The sequence below is a fragment of the Myripristis murdjan genome, chromosome 7, assembly GCF_902150065.1.
Source record: "Myripristis murdjan chromosome 7, fMyrMur1.1, whole genome shotgun sequence".
NCBI lineage: Eukaryota > Metazoa > Chordata > Actinopteri > Holocentriformes > Holocentridae > Myripristis > Myripristis murdjan.
The window spans coordinates 19185141-19205456 of NC_043986.1; the positions used below are offsets into that span (position 1 = coordinate 19185141).

The 20316-nt window shown below is 42.8% G+C and overlaps 1 protein-coding gene across 1 annotated transcript; it reads right to left on the reverse strand.

Annotated features, from left to right (window-relative positions):
• Positions 1-628: 628 nt before the first annotated feature.
• fgd (faciogenital dysplasia) lies at positions 629-20055 on the reverse strand. Its single transcript, XM_030055908.1, has 17 exons — positions 19818-20055; positions 18776-19391; positions 16226-16315; positions 14186-14322; positions 12501-12657; positions 12269-12407; positions 10502-10560; positions 9837-9983; positions 9612-9704; positions 9435-9514; positions 9153-9183; positions 8082-8186; positions 7548-7601; positions 6233-6334; positions 5952-6083; positions 4157-4297; positions 629-2343 (listed from the first exon to the last, which is right to left on the reverse strand). Exons 2-17 carry the CDS (start codon positions 19337-19339, stop codon positions 2098-2100), a joined length of 2277 nt encoding a protein of 758 aa, XP_029911768.1. The 5' UTR covers positions 19340-19391; positions 19818-20055; the 3' UTR covers positions 629-2097.
• Positions 20056-20316: the final 261 nt, after the last annotated feature.

A 20316-nucleotide genomic window follows, 5' to 3' on the forward strand; every position in this document is an offset into this window, starting at 1 on the left:
AAACAGTGAGGCAGAAAAACCCGAAACTAAAAACCTGAAACTAAACCAAAGCTATCACGGCTGGCTATAAAACGATCTGAAATAAGGATAAAATCGGTTTTACAGTATGTTTGGTTTTGGATCACTGTTTTTAAAAACCATAAGAAGAGAGAACAATAAAATTCGCCATCTAAATTCTGATTAACAAAAATCCCTTTGAAAGCCATGTGCACCTGTTTGTCAATGTACAGCAAGATAAAAACAGAAACCTAAAACTAAACAGAAATGGAAATTGAGAATGAAATGACACTGAATGGAAACAAAACCACAGCCCTGGAGCAAGATGCATACACACATGCACATATATAAAAAAACAGCCCATAATCCTCTTGCATCCCATTAAGATATTAAATAATATATCTGCTGGTATTTCACATGCTGTTTGGTGTATGATATTAACAGAAGGTCAGCGTTTGCAGTGGATAAATATCAGTTTACATCGCTCGGTGTTTGTGCCTTTTAGTCACACTTGAAGCACGCATATCCACAGTCTGTGTATGCTTTATTGAAGTATCAGAAAGACAGTCAGAGAGAGAGAGGGAGACAGAGACAGAGAGATATTCTCCAATAGAAACTCACAACAATGGGATATCTTCTTAAGACAGTGCGGCACTGAATGAACCGCATGTCTATTTATTGATGATATGCTCGACTGCTTTTTGCACTGTGCACAATCCAGGTTAAAACACGCAAATACTGACTCTGCTCACTTACAGTACGACAAGAATGGATTTTTGGAGTGGAATAGAAGGGAGAATAGGGGACTTGGCAAGGTACATAAATATGAAGTGAGTTTACATGCACACAGAGATCCAATGAGTCTGCTACTTTGCTTAAAAGCTGGTGCTGATGGGAGCAAGGTATAGGGGGCAAGGCAGAATAAACAGGTTTACAGTTTTACAGTACTTGGTTTCCGTCACATCACCAAAGAGGGAATGAAGCAGGTAGATAGTTGATATGCTGTAGGAGTGGGAGGGAGAACTGAGAGAAACTACGTGGAGGGGATTTATTTAGCATGTGTACAAGTGGAGATACTGAGGGACTAAACCTGCAGCACAGGGTCAGAATTGAGGCCACACAATCCCATTCTGGCTGTGTACTCTCATCAGGGTGAGTCAAAATAACAAGAATGAGAATTGGATGGAAATTTGGTGGATCAGACCACTCGCTGTCTCAGATCAGAGGTCCCAAAGACAATGATGGCGGGGAATCATAACCAGCGTATGTAATACAGGAAAAGGGGATGGGAGCGGATAGTGGGAGCATCAGGTGGCCAGCCACAAGCGTACATGTCTCTGTGTCTTTTTTTAAGTTAAAATGTCTTTTTTCCTTTGTTTCCTTACAACACACTATAGTATACATACTGTACAATACCCACTGAACTGCCACTGTGTCCCAAGCAGGGATGGAGAGAGCAGAGAGGTGGTGCGGGGCTCTTACACTAACATTCAATATTGAATAAACATGACGGAGGGAAAGGGACTCAGATTCAAACACACACACACACACACACACACTAACACGCACACACACATGCACACACTCACACACAAACGGAAAGACAGACACACAGGAGTTAATGCTTCACAACACAGTCGCGTAATGTACAATGAACTTCATCTTTTTTTAAAAAAAAAATCATACAGGAACCATCTTAAAATGCCTTCTTCAGCTATATTACAAATAAAACATGAGAGAGTTTATTCGCTGCTCCTCTCAGACCATGGGAAACACAGAGAGAAATAAAATATCCTAATAAAACGGAACCACACATACAGTGGCGGTGGTGGCGGCATGGTGGCACAGTTCTTGTTGATGTGTGTGTTGGAGAGAGAGAGAGAGAGAGAGAGAGAGAAGACAGAGAAGGAGAAGGAGAGAGAAGCTGCTGTGTGGTCATGAGATCAGGAGGTGAAGTGGCATAGGAAGGAATGAGTGGTCCTTTCATAGGCAAAAAAACAACAAAAAGTGCCAAGGTAAAGTGAATTCAAGTAATGTGTGCTCTATACACAGGAGAGGGTGGGAGGGCGAGAAAGTCCTGTGACCTCAACACGGCCGCTCTTATTGGCTCTTCCTGTTCTCTGTCAGGCTGCTCGGTGTGTCTGAAGGTGTTTCTCCGCGGGCGGCTCTGGACAGCACGTCCACCCACTTGGCGTGCAGGTCTGCATCCGGGGCGCTGAAGAGCAGAGCTTGCTGGGTGTGGCTGAGCCGGAATGCATGTTTGACCTCTGGCTTTTCGCTCGCTGATGACGACACCGCACTGACCTCGAACCCTGGCAGTGGCACCGCCCGCGCCCCCTTGGATTCCTAGAAAATGGGAGTAAAATTAAATGATGCTTTATTATCATTTTTGCATTATATTACATTACACTACATCATTTAGCAGACATTTTTGTCCAAAGCGACTTACAGTAGGTACGCTAAATCAGCTAAACCTTTAACTAGCTCCTATTTTATTCCACACTGTTGTCTTTTATTGTTTTATTTGCATCTTTTGCTTTATTTCAAATTTTATTTTAATTTTTGGCCTTTTCTTTTAATTCCACCCTGTGCTGTGTTTTATTGTTTTTAATGTTTTATTTAATGTGTTTTCAAATGTTCTTCTTTTTATTGTGAAGCACTTTGAGCTGCAATTCTTGTATGAAAGGTGCTATACAAATAAAGTTTTATTATTATTATTATTATTATTATTATTAAACCTTCAACAGCAGTACATAGCCCTGGTATTTAATTTTTTTTTTGGTTTTATATAAAATTTCTCGGTAGATAAGGAGAGTCATTTGTAAATGCTGGCACAGGGACAATAATACCTGCAGAAACATTAATCTCAAGACAAAACAATGGTCTTACAAAAACAATACCTCTAGTCAACTAATCATGCTGAGGCTGTTAAGGAAAGAAGCCAATCAGAGCAAATCAGAAAGTGTAATTGACAATTCTGTGTTGGGTCTGCTTCACCAAATGCAGGCTACAGTATAAATGCACAGCACTCACTCACTGACTAAGCAGTCTTTCAAGAAGAATGCAATTTTTTTTTAATGGATGTGTGTATCAGTGAGAGTTCCTCTCCTTAGACACAGCATATATTACACATTCCACTATAACACACTATTCCACTAGGCTTGTGTAGTAAACCCTGTCCCACTCTCTCCCTTCCTCCTTTTTCTCCCTTGCTTTCTGTGTAATCAGGAAATGCTCACTCAATTCCCATTAATCCTAATCTTTGGAACGGCAGCTTTCTGCAGTGGGATTGGGATATTAGTCTTGGAAATGACACGGACGGAGGCTTTCACACACCGACTTCCCTCTGTCCCATCCGCTATGAATGGCTGACGGGGAATTACAACCTCTGATGAAAAGCTTTCCTAACATGATTGCTTGGAGAATCTTTTTTTAGAAGTCATATTGACTACAAGTTACATACGTCTCCTCTGGAGTTTCTGAGCTGATTTATTGCAGCATACAGAGTCACGATTTCAAGGAACTTAATCCACAGAGTTGCTTCATCTAGTCAGCGTGCATACTAAAACCCCCTGAGACGTCTGAGCGGTGACACTGGCTGCACCTGAGGTCACACTCAGGACAACTAAATCCTCCTGGCCCAGATCTATGGCACAGACAGTGCACAGACAGCCTGGCACACACAGGGTCACAGCACAGACAGGGCACAGACTACCTGGCACCCAGAGGGTCAAATAGATTTAACTTATTGATGCTTATTGATGTGCTCAGATGTACGGATGTACTCTGTGCAGCTGCTCTGTTTGCAAAAGGAGGTTACAGACATGTATACATTACAACAGCCAGATGGTTATAGTAAGTGGATTTCCTGACATGCGGAAGGCAACTCAGGTGAAATGGCCATGCGGATGACCACGTGCAAAAAAAACTACATGGTCATCTATCTGTTCATAGAATTATAACTTAAACATAGCTGCAAAATATGATTTATATACGTGACATTTATTGAGAGCTAAGGGAAAAGGGGAAATTATATAAGCAACTGCAACACATAATCAGAAAACAGATGGTAAGGCATAATTTGCAACAAACTGCAGGATCATGACACAAACAGAGACACGCACAAACAAATCTGAAAGGGTGTGAGTTTAAACCTTACCTGCCCGCTGCTCTGCAAGTAGAGCACCAGTGGCTCAGCCTTGGTGACGGCCACCCACATTTTGGTCCAGCTCTTGCTCTTCTCTTGCAGTTGCAGGTGGCCACACAGCAGGCAGTTCTCCCCCGTCAGCGATGTCTGTCTCTAAAAATGTGAATCGAGAAAGAAAAACTGCATAAGCATCCTCCTTAATGCTGGTGCAGGATAATAAATTCAAAGTATCTGCACAAAAGCATGCTATTCCAAGACATTTATTTAAGAAGATGTTTTGACCTCAGTTGGTGACTGTTAGGTGTCTCTACAAATATAATAAAAAAAATATATAAATTCAGTAACTATTGTTTGTTTGTGTACGTACACACTGCAGGAATACCTAGGATACCAATGCCCGGTCATTTGTAGAATTTAACATGCTGACTGCATGACTGACTGAGAGCTGGCAGCATTAAATCCCCTGTATTGGAAACCGACCCTGCCACTCAGAGGCCACCCAACAGCAGTTTGAACTTGATTTGAATTAGTTTGTTATGCAAATCCATCTGTATCACATTTTTGGGGATTTAAATTTGATGAGCAAATGACAGCGCAGATCTTCCACTGTGCGCTGTTATGTAACATCCTTTAACATGGAGAATGTAGGACACAGGGAGATTTGTACATGGACAGGTGTTCAAGCTCCTGCTGCCCCTTGTCTGTCTGTCAAGTGGCCCACAGCTCCCCCGTGTGGTGACTCACTGCAGACAGGTATTATTCACTGACCCTGCTGAGCTGTAAGAGTAGGAAGAATGCTCGGCTGAACGAACAAGACCTGCCAGGAACATGATGAAGTGTCACCACAGTGTAAATTAAACAAAGTCAGATGTTGGCAATCTGACTGTCAAGTTTTCAGCGTGACAAAAATAGGCTGCACACCTCCAGACACACAGACACCTGAAGCACCCAGACTGTCCAGTCAGCAGAGATGGCCGGTTCTCTTTAAGCACCTACCTAAGATCTCATTATCATATTGGTCATCAATTAGGGATCATTTAATCTTTCAGTGTGAATGTGTGTGCATTTATGTGTGAGTGCGTGTGTGTATGCCATTTATTTGCATATATATATGGTGCCTGAGCATGCCCATGCAAATATTAAGGAGTATAGATGTCGGTGCTACCCAGAATTTAATATCATAATATTGTCCTGATAAAATATGACAACATTCAATGTGATCACGACCCTCAACAGAAAACCCAACAGTATATGATTATGCATTTTTTTCCAAGGCTGAAAAATAAATGCCAAATACTGATGCCCCCCCTGGTGTCAAAACAACTGTAATTGGCTGGAATTTGTTGCAGCATTTTTTTTTTTTTTTTTGTTTACCACAGAGAATAGGATTTGGGCACTACAAATAGTCCATCAACTTTGGTCAGCAGTCCAGGGTGGAAATATCTCTTACAGCCGCAAATACTGCAATATTAAATATTATTAGATACTGGCAACAGCCTAAGAGACTACACAAAGTCTGGACAATGTAGTGGCGCTTACATTCAAGACAGAGACTGTACTGGACTTAATAAGGAACAAGCTTCCACAAGGCTGTTGTGTACTGAAGTCTGTAGCCGGCAGTGTATTCTGGCTGCTGAACCCTGAGTGACACTGTCTACTGGTACACTAGGAGACATGGATCCATTGGACTGGCATGAATGAAGGCAGAAAACCAAGCTGTTATGCACAAAATTGCTGTGTCTCACTCAGTGTGTGTGTGTGCTCATGTTTTTGTTTGTGTTTGAAAGTGGGCCTGTGTGAGTCTCACCTCAGGCGCAGCTTTCCTTTTCTGCTCAGTAACACCTATTAGATTCTCTATGCTGAGGCTGGCTTCAAAACACTCCGGGCACACTCGACTCGTCTTGTTGTCCAACATTTTTGAGCACTTTGCACAGATGGCCTGCAGAAGGACAGAGAGAATGAGGAACAGAGTTGAGAAACATCTCAGTCGCCCGTAGTTAATTGTCCAAAAGAATGTTTCCACTCGGGCTCTGACTTCTCTTCATCCAGCCCCCTCCACCCCGCCCATCCTCTTCCATCTGTGCTCACCGCTCCACAGGACTTGCAGTGGTGTTTGCGCTTGGTGAAGTTGAAGCTCTCGTTACAGCCTTTACACGTCTGCTTCTCCTTCTCCTTTTTCCTGGAACTCTTCTGGAAAAGAGAGACAGGAGGCATGTTCAATTCCAGCGCAAGCAAACTGGAAGGGAATGTCTGCAGCTTTTGTCTTGCTCCATTTTCCATTTGTCTGGCTACCTCACTTCCCTTTGTCTTTCATATTAACTTATTGATCCCACCACACACACACACTCACACTATCCTCCTCTAGAAGTAAAACAGAAATCAGATGGACGTGTCGATAGAGGTGCAGGCTGCCAGATTGCTATTGCAGATGCATTGTGGGAGGAAGTGTGAAATTCATCCCCTGATTGCGCCATGTTTCCACAGACAGGCAGACGGAGCTGGCTGTGTACAGATAACCAGACAGCATTTCTGTCTTCATGGAGCCGGCTGTTCAGTGAGGAGCAACTATTCTCCCTTTTTATAGAGCAGCAGGGAGTATGGATCCATTGCTATTGTCAAACAGCCTCATTACCACAAACACAGCCAGCCAGCCTGAGATCAATGGGCCTTTCCTAATGAACAAAATCAACTACATCTACCGCCTCCTTCACAGTGAACAGCCAATGTTACAACACCACTGCTTGGTAAAACTGAATCATAACCACAGACACCAAAACTTAAGCAACAAAAGCACACATAAAGATAGGGCTGGGTGATATTAAAAAAAAAAAAAAAAAATCAAAGCATAATTATGTGAGACTGATGCGACGTGATATTTTAAAGCAAAAACCACAGTCATGTCACAACAGCTTGGATGCTTTTTGTACTTTCTAAAATATCCACCCCGGATTAAATTACAAATATGTGTAAATGGTGATGTGTAGTAAGTAATTAGTACAGATTACGGTTATGATGTGCAGGTAAAGGCTTACTAAACAAGACAGGCTGATTAGTTTTACATAATTTTATCACTACTGCTAAGTTAAAGCAGCCTTTAAGCTATATCACAATATTAAAATAACCAAAATCCTAACACCTGATCTCATATCATGACATTGCTATTATTGTATTATTATTACTAAATAAATAAATGAATATATCAACACTATATAGCATAATGACCAGCGTTGCATGAAAGGTACCACATTTCAGCCAAGACTTGCCCAGAAGCTGTATTTATGACCTTATAATAATTAAAGACACAGCATAAACCAGCTTGCCAGATGGTGAAAAAATTTCTATATTGTATTTCTCTTTTATGACGTAAATATTAATGACTGACACAAGCTTTTTAATCACTCACCCTTTCATGCAGTCTTTCACCATCTGAGTCGATGTATGTGCTACTCCAGGGGCCCTGAAGAGGAGAAGGAACATATTTACCACCAGATGCTTCCACCTGCAGTTTGTGATCTCTACCACTAGGTGTCAGTCAGGACCCGCTGAATCCAGCCCTGCGGCCTCTAACAGCCGAGCCTGGCCTGCATCCAGCTCCAGCCAGCCCAAAGTGGGTCAGAGGAGATCCATAAGAGTTCTGTATACACTGTGTGTTAGGCTTCCCCTATTAGGTCATGAGAGAGTTCTGGGAAGCTCAAGACTTGCAGACGCGATGTGTGTGAGTGTCAGCGATGGAAAGAAAGAGCTGCTTTATGTGTGTGTTTTGTGTGTGTTATACTACCACATCCATAGATGGTGAGTTGTTTGGGTAGACAAAGACCAGACTATGACACACTCTTTTGGTGAACCACTAGCTGTCCGTGATTAACATTCATTACAAGGGATGTCCCACTGACTGGCTGATCAATGAATTGATTGATTGAGGGTCAGGGAGACTGACCGGCGAGTCGGGCTGGTGGTCGTCCTCCCGGGAGAAGGAGCTGTTGAAAGCTTTATTGAATGTCTCGCTGTTCTGTTTGTGCCTCTCAATGGTTGCCAAGATCACCTGAGAGGGAGAAAAGTTTTGAAGGTAAAGGAGAGAGGATGGAGAGATTTAGGGGGAAAGAGAGGGGAAAGGAAGTAGTAGACAGGCAGCATTGTTTAGAAATATGAACACAATTATTCTTTTCATACTTGTGATGACAAGACAAAGTAAGCGTGCTAAATCTCTGGCGTAAGAGACACAGAAAATCAGCCGGCTCTGATTAATATACAGTTGCTTGATGCATCAGTGTGTGATCATATGACTTGAAAGGTATCAAGTGAATACAGTGAGAGCGAAAAAGGAAAGGAAACAAAAAAGCAGCCTCTCCTTTCCCCTGTCTGAATGAGGAACAGAGAGAGCATCTGTGGCATGCTGTTGTCTGGCCTGACCGTGCTACTAAGGAATGACAACAGCGGTGACATCACAACTCCAGAAGCATCACGGCCCTCCAGCCACACACAGCCTCAAGGCCTGTGTCGGAGAGTGCAGGGACCAGAGCAGCCAGTAGTGCGTGGAAAGCTTTCGTCTCTTTCCAAATTCTTCAATATCACGTTCCACCCTCCTTCAGTTTTCTGAACGCCCTGTCTATCGCTTCAGACTGCTTGCCAAATGAAACGATCACAGCGCCACTCTCGTGCACACATACACGCTAAAAACACATAAAAAAGCTTCCGAGCCCTCTCTGTAATATGCCCGCCCCTCTTCCAGCCTGTGAAGAGTTTTAATCAGCTTTACTCAGCTGTAATGGGCTAAATGAGCAATAATGAGAGGCTTTCTGAGAGAATATAATTTCCACACACTGAATGAGTGTGGGGAAGAAAGCCTTGCTAATACCATTTTCTAATAGAGCAGAGCTCTGCAGGCATGATTCCAGTATGCTGTGTGTGTGTATAAGGGAGAAAAAGAAAGACTGTGTGTGTGTGTGTGTGTGTGAGTATGTGCATATGCATGTATGCATATGTATGCAATCATGTATGTGATCCTTGCCTGAATCCAATCTTCCTTCTCCTCCGCTGTCCTGTAAAGCAAATAAAAACTCATCAGATCGTTTTATCCCACCATAATACACACACACATCCCAGAGCATGACAATGAATCTTCTGGGACTATTCAAACAATCACACATCTAAGGTAATGAAATTAGAGAATTAAGCCCCATGTGAGTGGCGAGGACCTAATTTGCATCTCACACCGGGACAGCGTAATTTCACATTCCAGCTCCCAGAGAGTATGTAGTGTTTGCTGAGGGGCAGATTCAGAGGTGTTTACCTGGCCTGCAGCTCCAGCGAGCGCTGCTTGCCGATAATGGCGAATGTGTGAGGGAGGTTCTGCTTGACATTCTCCTGCACCTGCAGTCGAGAAGTGAAAGAAATTTAATCAGCGCCTGCTAGAACAAAAACACCCGGGGTGGAAGAGAAAAGAGAAGCTGTCCAAGCAGATCCGTACCTCCATGCCAGCGATGTCGATCCTCTCTCTGACGCTGAACTTCTGTCCCATCAGTCTGAGTTTAGGCACGCAGTATAGCACCATGTTGTTGAACTAAAGCAGAGACAGACAAGACAGATGAATGTCAGCGTGGCACTCGGCATGCCGTAAAAGCCTAAGATAAAAACATCCTGCCGCGTCTTATTCCTGTCATTCATAACAGATGGCTCCTTTTAGTCCTCTCACCAGGTAGAGGTATCGGTCTTGTGCTGTCCCATTTTTGGCCGACATCTTCTTGATGTGTCCCTCTTTGATGAGCTCGTTGGCAGGGTTTACTATGTCCTCTTCCCCCCCTAGCCTCTCATAAACCTCCAGCAGTTTGTGCATCTTCTCCTGAAAACATTAAGTGAAAGCAACAGTGCAGTGAACACAGGCATAGCAAAACACAAAGATAGATGGAGCTTTTAAGCCAAACTCCACCAGAGGGGGTTAGTGTGTTATCAGCTAAGACTGATCATCTACCCTGGATAAACTCATTCACAGAGCTGCGGGCAACTTAGCAAGCAGGTATTGTATTTCTTTATTGAGTGATATAAACTTTAAACTCCTTTTGGGATTTAACAGTGTTTGAAGGATATAAGAAACAAAAGCAGAGAGGCCAGACAGAGGAAGGAGAAGAGAAAGATGAGTTAGAGAGACAGCAGTCAGTCAGGTTTCCGCAGGAAACGGCAACTTCCTGTCTGTACTAATTCAACCTGCTCCCTCCCTTCCACATACACTCACAATGCCGCCCACTGACAGCTCAGCAGCATCAGCAGCTCTTTGACTGAGTGACAGATAGGTTGGTTATTATTATGGTGGTCATTATTCTGTTGACCTGTGAGACAGTAAACAAGGGTTAGGACTCTTACCATTTTCCTGATTGCTGCATTGGAGTGATTAGCTGCAGTAGAGATTAGCTCCAGTGCCTCTGTAACAGAATCACACACACACACACACACACAGCATGTTAACATTAACAAATATTCAATAATTCAGTGATCAGATAATTCAATGAAGCTACCAATAAATCATCAGACAACAGCACCACACATTAACCCTCACCAACACACACACACACACACACACACACAATACACATATATATATATATATGGTTATATATATATATATATATATATATATATATATATATATATATATATAACCATAGATCACACACACAACATGTCCACATGACCTATGACCATACATTTTTCTCTCTCTCTCTCTTCACATAAACAAACAAGGAAGATGAATTGTCAGGTCCATCACAGCAGCCGTGTCTAGTTAATTTTACACGATCAAACACTGAACATGCACACCTGAAACATTAAACACACACTCTGTGCATTAACCCTGCTTTCAGCCAGCCCTGTACTAATGTGTCTGTGCACCTGAGTCAGCCATCTTAATCATGGCCTACATAAACAGAAGAGACACGTAGCTGGGGGGAAATGAGGCCAAATCACTGTGATAAATAAACTGCTGTTCAACAGGAGAGCTCAAGATAAGCTACTCCCTCGGCTCCAAACGGCACAGCGGAGTGCAGTTTATGTCCAGGTTAGAGGAAAAGGGGTTTGTGGGATGACAGGGGTGCATGTGAGTGCAGTTTTTGGCATCCAGAGTACTGTAATCTGTCTCTAGCATATAGCAGGTTGAGCTCACAGAGCTGTAAGACTTTTGACATGAACAACGCAGCATTAGGCTAAAATATACAATTACCTCATGGCCATTATAGCAACAAATATATAACGAGAAGCGCACAAGCTGCCTAATGTCTCGCCGTAATCACCGTGATACATTGAACATAAGCAGTTATGTTAATGAGGCAATTACTGAGGATAATTAACACATTAATTAGCAAATATATATAGGTCAACATATTTGTCCTCTCACAACACGGGGTGGAATATGATGAACTGCACATTGCCGATCATTTGGGAGTTAGAGTAGTTCAAGGTAATCAGTTTTCCCTCATTAATGTGCAAATTTATGCAGGAAGCAGCTTAAAGTGTAATCACAACATCTACTCTATAGGAGGATTAGTTGGTATTAATTACCATGAGTGTGTGTTCATAAGAAAGTCGAGATTATTTCAATATTGTGATATGAGATTGGACATCGTCTGGGATTTTGGATACTGTGACATGGTGTTAATGTCGTCTGTGGTTTTAAAGGCTGCATTAAAGTAAAGGAATGCAATTTTTTCAAAACGTGTTAGACTATTAGGCCTGTTTTACTATTTGCTTGTACTTGCTTGGTCATCATATCCACTTTATATGAAACTGCTGAACAAAAATCTCTTGTCATCTCTTATCATCACAATATCGATATCAAGGTATTTGGTCAAAGATATTGCAATATGTGTCCTTACTGCCTAGCCTGAACCTATACACAGATAAAGACATGGGTGAAATTTCAAAATAAGATCCATTTTCCATTGGTACAGGGAAGCAGAGTTATGAGTAGAAGTGTAGGAGTAAAAGTGGATGAGGGATGTAAACAGGCGCAGATCGGCTGATATGGTAATTAGACAGATTTCTCAGCAGCCTGTGGTTCATTGGGTTGAGAGTTAAGCCAACACAAGCTGTGCCGATTGAGCTGTGTGTTAAAATCTTGAGGGCTTATCGTCTCACTCTCTGCATCTTTCCGGTCGAGCGCATCATCGGGTAGTTTCTTCAGGTAGTCTTTGAGCAGCAGCTCGTAGCGAGGGATCCTCTGGACCGGCTCCAGCATGTGGTGCTGCAACGTCAGGTTCCCACACACATCCTGTTTCTGTTGGACCAAACACAAACAAAAACACAGTTGTCTTCTGTGAAGCAGTGTTGCAACATTAAATAATTAAGAGTCGCAGCCACACACAGCTACCTGTATATTCTGGACCACACTCTTGAACTGGGAGGAGCGCTGTGTCCACGTGTTGACCAAGTCCATGGCTCGGTCAAAGTTCTTCACATATTCTCCGTACATCTTCATGAACGGAGCCAGCTTCTGGAGGATGTCTCCAATACGAGGGTTGGAGTCCCTGAAGCAAACACACAACAGAAAAACGGATCATCCGGAGTCAGCTTCAGAAAACATTCTTCCTAAAACAAACTTCTTTTTTTGCTTCCTAAGAAAAGTGTACAAGTTTGTGTATTAAACCATAAATATCATCACTGGATACCCAAAATAATTGTTCCAAATTGTTCTCTAGATCACTGATACTTCCCAATTACATTTTACTGAGTGTAGTATTATTTGTTATCAGTTTGCATTAGCTGAAAGCTCTTACAATATCAATACTTTCTTTTCTATGGTTGCAAGAGTGGATTTACATTTTTAAAACAAGAATTTTTTTTTTTTTTTTTCCTGGAGCAACAACAGTTCTTTAGTGTACCTGTTTACATTGCAATTGCTATGTGGGCTCTATTTGACAGGAAAGAAGGAAGAAAAAGAATGTAATCTTAAATACAAAAATGTTGAGGAATTGCAATTCGTAAGCCGTCTTAACAACCTCCTAAAATTTCTTCTTCAGTGACGTCTGCCTTTTTTTGAATCTGCTCCCTGGTTCATACCATGTGTGTGCATGCCTGTGTGTGTGTGGCAGGTTTTGAGTTTGTATGAACTAATAAATTTTAATGAATCCAAGAATGCGGAGCTGGGGAACTATTATGTGACAGGTGCCTAAACACAGATCTGCAGACTCTGGAGAGCTGACTCTGACTCTAGAGGAGTCATTATCTGCACTAGTGGCTGACGTTGGCACAATAACACACTGGTGGTAAATTTCCTGCTCAGTGGAAAAAAAGACAAATAATGCCCCCATTCTGCAAATCTGACACACACACACACACACACACACACACACACACACCATATCTAGCCAGCCAACCCAAAACCATGAAAAGCCGGACAATACCGCCCCCCCCACTGCGACCCAGCTGTCTGAGTTTTTCAGCCAGCACCAACAGACTACTGACCACTCCTGAGACCATGTCGCACTGATGCTATGTGACCTGCAGAGAGCCTCTGCTCCTAGACAAAGGCCACCACATCGGTGATTCGAAGTGGACATCTTTATTGTACAGAGTAGCATGTCCGCCAATCAGTTTGTAGTTCAAATTCTCCATGGAAAATATGAGTAGGCTTTTTGAAAAAATGCCAGAAATGGGCTTTGTTGAATGGGGCCCAGTGTGTTATACTGCAATTTGTTTCAGCGGTTGAAACAAATCCACAAGCATTGCCTTTGGGAATTTAGCTTAAGCACAAAAAAAAAGTCCTGAGTGACCTCCTTTACTCATCTGGTCCTGGTGGTTCTCAGTAATCACTAGCTCTGTTCCAGCTCTTGTTGCTCGCTATAGGCTGACAACTGTTATACTCCCTTTACCAAACCATTAGGATTTTGCAAGCAAAAGCTGGAATAAAATGATGATAATTCGATAACTGCTGCATTCTATTTCATGAGAGAAAACTTGGTGTAGCTGTGTAGCACAGCATGGAAAAGGGATGTTGGACTACACACCAAATGTCAGAAATGCGAACTTCACAGCCAACAAGTATAAATGCCTCACCATTCTCCAGTGATGCGTGTCTTGAGCTCGGGGAGCAGGAACTTGTCATGGAAGCAGTAGATGGAGGAGATGTTGGAGAAGATCCCTGTAATGACATCCTGAGGGATTCCAGCCTCTGTCAGCTTAGTGCAAAATACCTGCAGAGGACACAGCGGGAGATGAGCACTGCACAACTTTTTCCAAAACCCAAGACTTCTATTAGATGGATATGGAGGTTTGGCATTTTTAATAGAGCTGGCAGCTGACAATTGTCATGTAGAAATGATAGAAAATATTTCATAACCCTGAGATCAAGGCAAACCGTCATCAAAATCAAACCCTTTTTTCTCCAACGTTTTCCAGCTTTGTCATCATTGGTGTGATGCGTCATAACTAACATTGCTTCACTCATCACTTCAGTGACCCTTTGCCTCCCTGTCAGTCACAACAACAGACGGCACTTCTGTTTCTATGGGAACCAGTGTCGTGTGAAGGCGAGATGACAAAAACAGGAAGTAGCTGTGAGGTTTTGGTGCCCTCAATAGCAAATAAACCACAACTACTCTCTGCCACACAAACTGAATAAAGAGGAATAAGATTCAGCCACATGCAGCCAGTTCTCATGACAGGTAAAAACACATAGTAGTGAGACCATTGACTGCTGACAAAAATGAGGAAAGAGCAAATGGAAATGTGAAAAAAAAAGCAGAGATGTCAGCTTTGGAAAGAAATGCAGAGATGAAATGGACCGGAAAATGGAGACGAAGGAAAAGCAGGGATGTCTACTTTAGAGAAAAATAGACAGTATAGTTATTGGAGCGGAGCGCAGCGCAGGCTAAGGTCATGGCTTGTAAATGAGTGTGATAGTGTTGGAGCTCAGGGTCCAGAGCATGACCAAAGGGCTTACAGGAACTGGGATTTCAAAGATAAGAACCTGAGCTTGCCTGGAAGTAAGGTCTGATTTTTTTTTTTTTTTTTTTGCTTCCACAATTCCCATTCAAAGCTGAGCAGCATTAGTAGCTCTTGTGAGTATATCTGCCATGGCTTACCTGCTCCAGGTACCTTTAGTCTGAATGAATTGAAGCATATACCAGCTAATTAAACTGGTTTGAATAGCTCTCACTCTTTATCTTTCTGGCAAGACAGATGAAAAAAAAAAATCTTGATCTTGATAAATTCAATCATTTCCATATTGCTTACTATGCACTAATTAATGCACTGCATATCTGATGTTAATGTGTAGCTAATAAAGCACTACGCATGATTTTTAATGTATGTTGCCAAAAAAGTGAAGCTGAATATCAAAATAAAGTGCAGCTTTTATTTGTTCTAGTTATTTTTTTTTTAGTTAATTGTTACGAGTTTTATTATTATCATTATTATTTATTTTTAATTAATACTAGTTGCAGCAGTTTGACTCCAAGGTCCAGCGTTGGGCATTATGTGAAATTCAAAGCTCAGACATCTAAAGAGGGGTTGAGCATAATTAAGCCCAAAATGTTTTCCTGAAATACTTTTGTGATTTTCAGCCTAGCTAAGGATCAGTAGATCCTGTCTTTGATCCAGGCTTTACATATAAGTGCCTGGGGAAAACTGAGCAGGCACAAGGTGGCAAAACACACATACACTCACATACACATCAATATGCTCATGTTTATATGGAAATGCTGATCAGTGCATATATTTAGGTTTGTTGTGACAAAGTTGTGTATATTTTCCATATGCATATATATATATATATATATATATAGACATCCATGAGCACATACAGACAATAACATGAACTTGCACGCACGCACACACACACACACACACACACACACACACACACACACACACACACACACAATTCCTCACATGATCATGCTTACACCACACTGAGTAATCCAGTCTACAGAGGAAGGGTTGTTGTCCAGTGGATCACAGTATTAATCCAACTCAGCCCTGATCACAATCACTAAGACCACTGGCACACTTAGGAGGTGGAGATTTGAACCAGACACACTGCCACACTCCCAAAAAGAGAGAGAGAGAGACAGACAGAAAGAGGCACAAAGTTACCTGATCGAGGAGGTTCAGCCTCTTGACGTAGGCCTCTTCAGTCTGGAGAAGCTCTCTGGCAATATTCAAGAGCTTCTGGGCCTCCGAGCACTGAGAGACACAAACAGGCATTATGAGACTGTGTAGAGGCTGAGGCAGGGAAACAATAAGGATAAACATGGGAATAAGAGCATACAGCGCAGGATTCGAGACAAGGCTTTAGATTTCTGCCTTTTATTTGTGACATTTTACATATTATTCACTCAGAGATCATTCAAATATGCACCCCTGTTTGGTGTAAAAATGGTGAGTGTCACCTAAAAGAGAGAGAAAAAGGTTGCATCTGACTCATGAAACAGCACTAGGTGTGGAAAAAAAAGTTGAAAAAAAAAAAAAAAAAGTTTCCTGAACTGTTGAAAACACAAAGCAAAATAATGAGAGTAGGGTAACCACTTGCAATGCAGAGCATAAGCAAATTTATTCAGGCTCACTATCATAAAAAACACAAATTTGCTGCCTGAGGATGAGCACTGACTCACAACGCTGCCAAAAGTGCATTACGGCAGTGATGGGTGTTCAACAGCTCTCTAACACAATTTTTGGCAGCGTTAAACATGAATAAATTTCTTTACTTTCTGCATTACAAGTTCTTTCCCTCCTTCCATTACACTGATTATCTTTAAAAGTGAAAACAGTGATGTAAGGTTTGGTGAATGAAAAGAAAATAACCATTATAACAAAAAATGGGAGCAACAGTTGTTTCAGCATGAATTTCATGTGGAAGGACATTATCTGCAAATTCAATTGGGCCAAGCCTACATAACGTTACCGCAGTGTATAAAGCAGCAGATTGTGCAGACCTTTGCAAGGTATTAAATTAGTCACTGGTTCAGTTCAACGTCGCTGACATGTGAACTGAGGTGACACGTTAGATGTTGTGAAAGTGAAGACGGGCTAGTTATGTGTTTAGCACTGGTTGAAGTTGTCTTTCTTGCAGATCTACAGTGGGATTAGCTTAAATGATGATGGTACTGTAAAGCACATTCCAGTGTGACACTGACACTGAACAGACTTCAGAGACAGAGGACATTTTGCTTATTGCGACAATGTGGGTTTCACAACAGCTGTCTGGTTCATGCACAAACACACACACACACACACACACACACACTCACAGACACACTTATGTGCTTTTTTTTTTTTTACACGCACAGCAGGGGGTAGAAAGGTGAAACTTAAGAGTTTTTTTTTTTTTTTAAAAAAAGGTTGAAAATCTAGAAACTGCAACAACCATACTAACAGGCTAACGATGTTGAGAAAAAGCCACTAAGCTCCACATTTTCGCTGTCTGGAGGCTGCTTCACAAAGTTCACACAGTGAACAAGCAGAACTTGTTCGGGCTCTTATCCTCTTGCAGTGTGCATCGCCAAATAACCCACATCCTCTGTGACAGCGCTGCCATTATACTGCTATCAACATGTCAGCTGGAGTGTCAGAGAGATTCACGCCTCACATTGCACGCACAGACACATGGACAGACAGTGACACACACACACACGCAAAACATCACACCCTTCCTGTGGGCAGCAGTGTTGGGATCAGGAAACGGTGCGAAGCGGAGATACCTTTCCCAAAAGACCATGGGTGTGGGGTTTCAGCGGAGGGTGTGCATTTGTGTGTTTGTGTGAGTGAGGTTTGGCACGGGGTGTGTTTTACCTCATTATAACACCGCTGAGGGGGAAACAAATGTCTGCTGACAATCCTGATGGCTATGTTATGCAAATTCACGTGACTGCTGGATAACTAAAACTCTGACTTTGCTTTTGAGCTCTACGTCTACCTTACATTTTTAGACAGATGCTTTTACATCAGTTAACTGTGAAAAAGGGTGACAGCTTATGCTGGCCAGGAGGAACAGTGTTTGCTGCTCGAGGTAATGGTGCTGTTTACAATTTATGGTCAAACTCAAGGACACAAGAAAGCTAAAACTTTAGCGTAGCTGTGAGAACATTTCTGTCTCTCGCTTTCATCTAGCTGCCATCACAAGCTCTTATTACAGCTCTGGGCAGGTATTCATCTTTTTAGATGACGGCAAAGCTGCTTTTAGATACAAGTCAGTCACTTGTGGCCACCAAATGGAGGCTATAACTGTGTCTGACATATCATGCTCAAGTATTCTTTGAAAAGGTTTAACCCAGACTGAGATAATAATAGAGACAGGCTACTTTTTCCACTACATGAAAGGCACTCTGACTGTCTGAGATGAACCTTATGAAACTTCCAGCCCATGCTCAATTTACACATCTGAGCAAATTTCTGCAAATTATGACTGATTATGGAAAAAATGGAAAAAGTCAAGTCAAGGTTGTGGTACCAAACTGTTTTTATCGCAAACGTCCTTGACTTTTTTTAAGTTTTTGAAAAAGGAAGTTGGAGGTATGTGGAACCAAGAGACAATAATGGGGGTCTTATATAGCACAAGGAAAGAAGGAAATACCCACCAACATTATATTATGGTCATTATGGTTTATGGTAATGACTTGATGAGGCTGTGGCATGCAAGGTACTCACCCTGTGTGCCTCAGAGTGTGTGTCTGTCTTGTCTGCTCCCTCTAGCTCTCCACTGCTCCCCTCATCTAAGTCACTGTCCTCATCCTGCGTTGAGTCTCTTTTGTTGCCCAGGGTAACGCAGCAGGACACACTCTCCGTTTCAGTGATGCTGTCATAACGATCCTCCTCATCGATGGCATCCTCGTTAGGGAACACTTCTCCTTCCGCAGCGCATGATGGGCTGTCAATGCCACTGTCCCGATTAGGAATCTTCCCATTCCCGTTCTGCTCCGAGGAGTCCGGATTGTCCTGGAGCTCATGGGAGGAGCCCTCCTCCCGCTCCACGTCATCAAGGCAACCCACGCTGTGTGTGATGTCATCCTCTGGACAGTCATCCAGTGGAGCGTCATCTGAACCGTCGATGTGCACCGAGGCCAGACAGGACAGTTCTGACACCTCGTCAGTCCGCTCAGAGTCGCCAAGTGCAAGTTTGTCCACAGGGGAGGATTCCTCAGCGCTCTTTGCTGTGGTGGACCCTGCAGGGTCCGGGCTGCAGGGGGATGTGGGGTCAGAGGTGGCGTCCATCCTCAGACACAAGTGCAGCTGGGGCCTCGGGACCACCCCCAGGATAGGAACCCTGGGACAAATGAAAAAGTAAAGAAGAAATGAAGAATCAGTGCATCACGAGAACAGTGCACACTGGAGAACAATGCTAGGCAGGAGACGTGATATGCAAGAAAACATGAGGTTTTCTTAGGTTGCATCCTTAAACCACAAAACACAACCAAAACACAACCTCCAAAGGAAGGGAAGTGTGTAACACCTCAGATGCAACAAGTTCTTTGTGCAACACAAGCTTGTAAACTGCCTGACATCATGAATCTTCATGCCTAATGATGACTAAAAGAATAGAATGAAATAGAAACAGAATGTGCGACCATCACACCACCAAACATCTACACACACACACACACACACACACCTGAACCCTTGCACAACAAGACTTTGATGAAATTAGCTCGCTGAGTGAGGTGTTTGGTAGAGTTTTGTATTGATGCCTTACCTTGAGTTCTCAAACCGTTCGATGAGCAGTCCCACTTTCTGGGCCTCTCTCTGAGGCGGCGAGCCCACGCCAGCAGGGGGTTGACTGAGCTTTGGTTTAGGCGGCGGAGGAGGTGCTGGCAGCGGCCTGCAGGGAGCCGGGGGGATCCTCTTAGGTTTCTTGTCTTGTCCAAGGGCCAGCAGGTGCGCAGGTTTAGGGGGCACTACAGATGAAGTGAAAGAAAGCGAGCGATAGAGCAGGCATTAATCCACAGGCGTAACAGAAACAATCACGTAACGCGTTTCAGCCCGAGTGAGAAAACCTCCATTTCTGTGTCCAAGCGTGACGCCTTCCTGTTTCCTCAGAAAACCACAAGGTAATTGCCAAAAGGAAAACAATTTGGTCCAGTACTGAAACAAAGTACAGCGGTGCAGAGCAGGACTAACTCTGACTTTTCAGCCGCCTGCCAACTTCCTTGTTTCAGAACAGGATGCTACAAGTGAGTGTGTGCGCATCAGCC

Coding starts and splice junctions, on each gene's coding strand:
- fgd (XM_030055908.1), bottom strand. CDS start 19,339: ATGGACGCCACCTCTGACCCCACATCCCCCTGCAGCCCGGACCCTGCA. Junction 16,316..18,775: donor CACACTCTGAGGCACACAGG/GTGAGTACCTTG, acceptor TGTGTCTCTCAG/TGCTCGGAGGCCCAGAAGCT. Junction 2,344..4,156: donor ACTTGCAGAGCAGCGGGCAG/GTAAGGTTTAAA, acceptor CCCATTTTCTAG/GAATCCAAGGGGGCGCGGGC.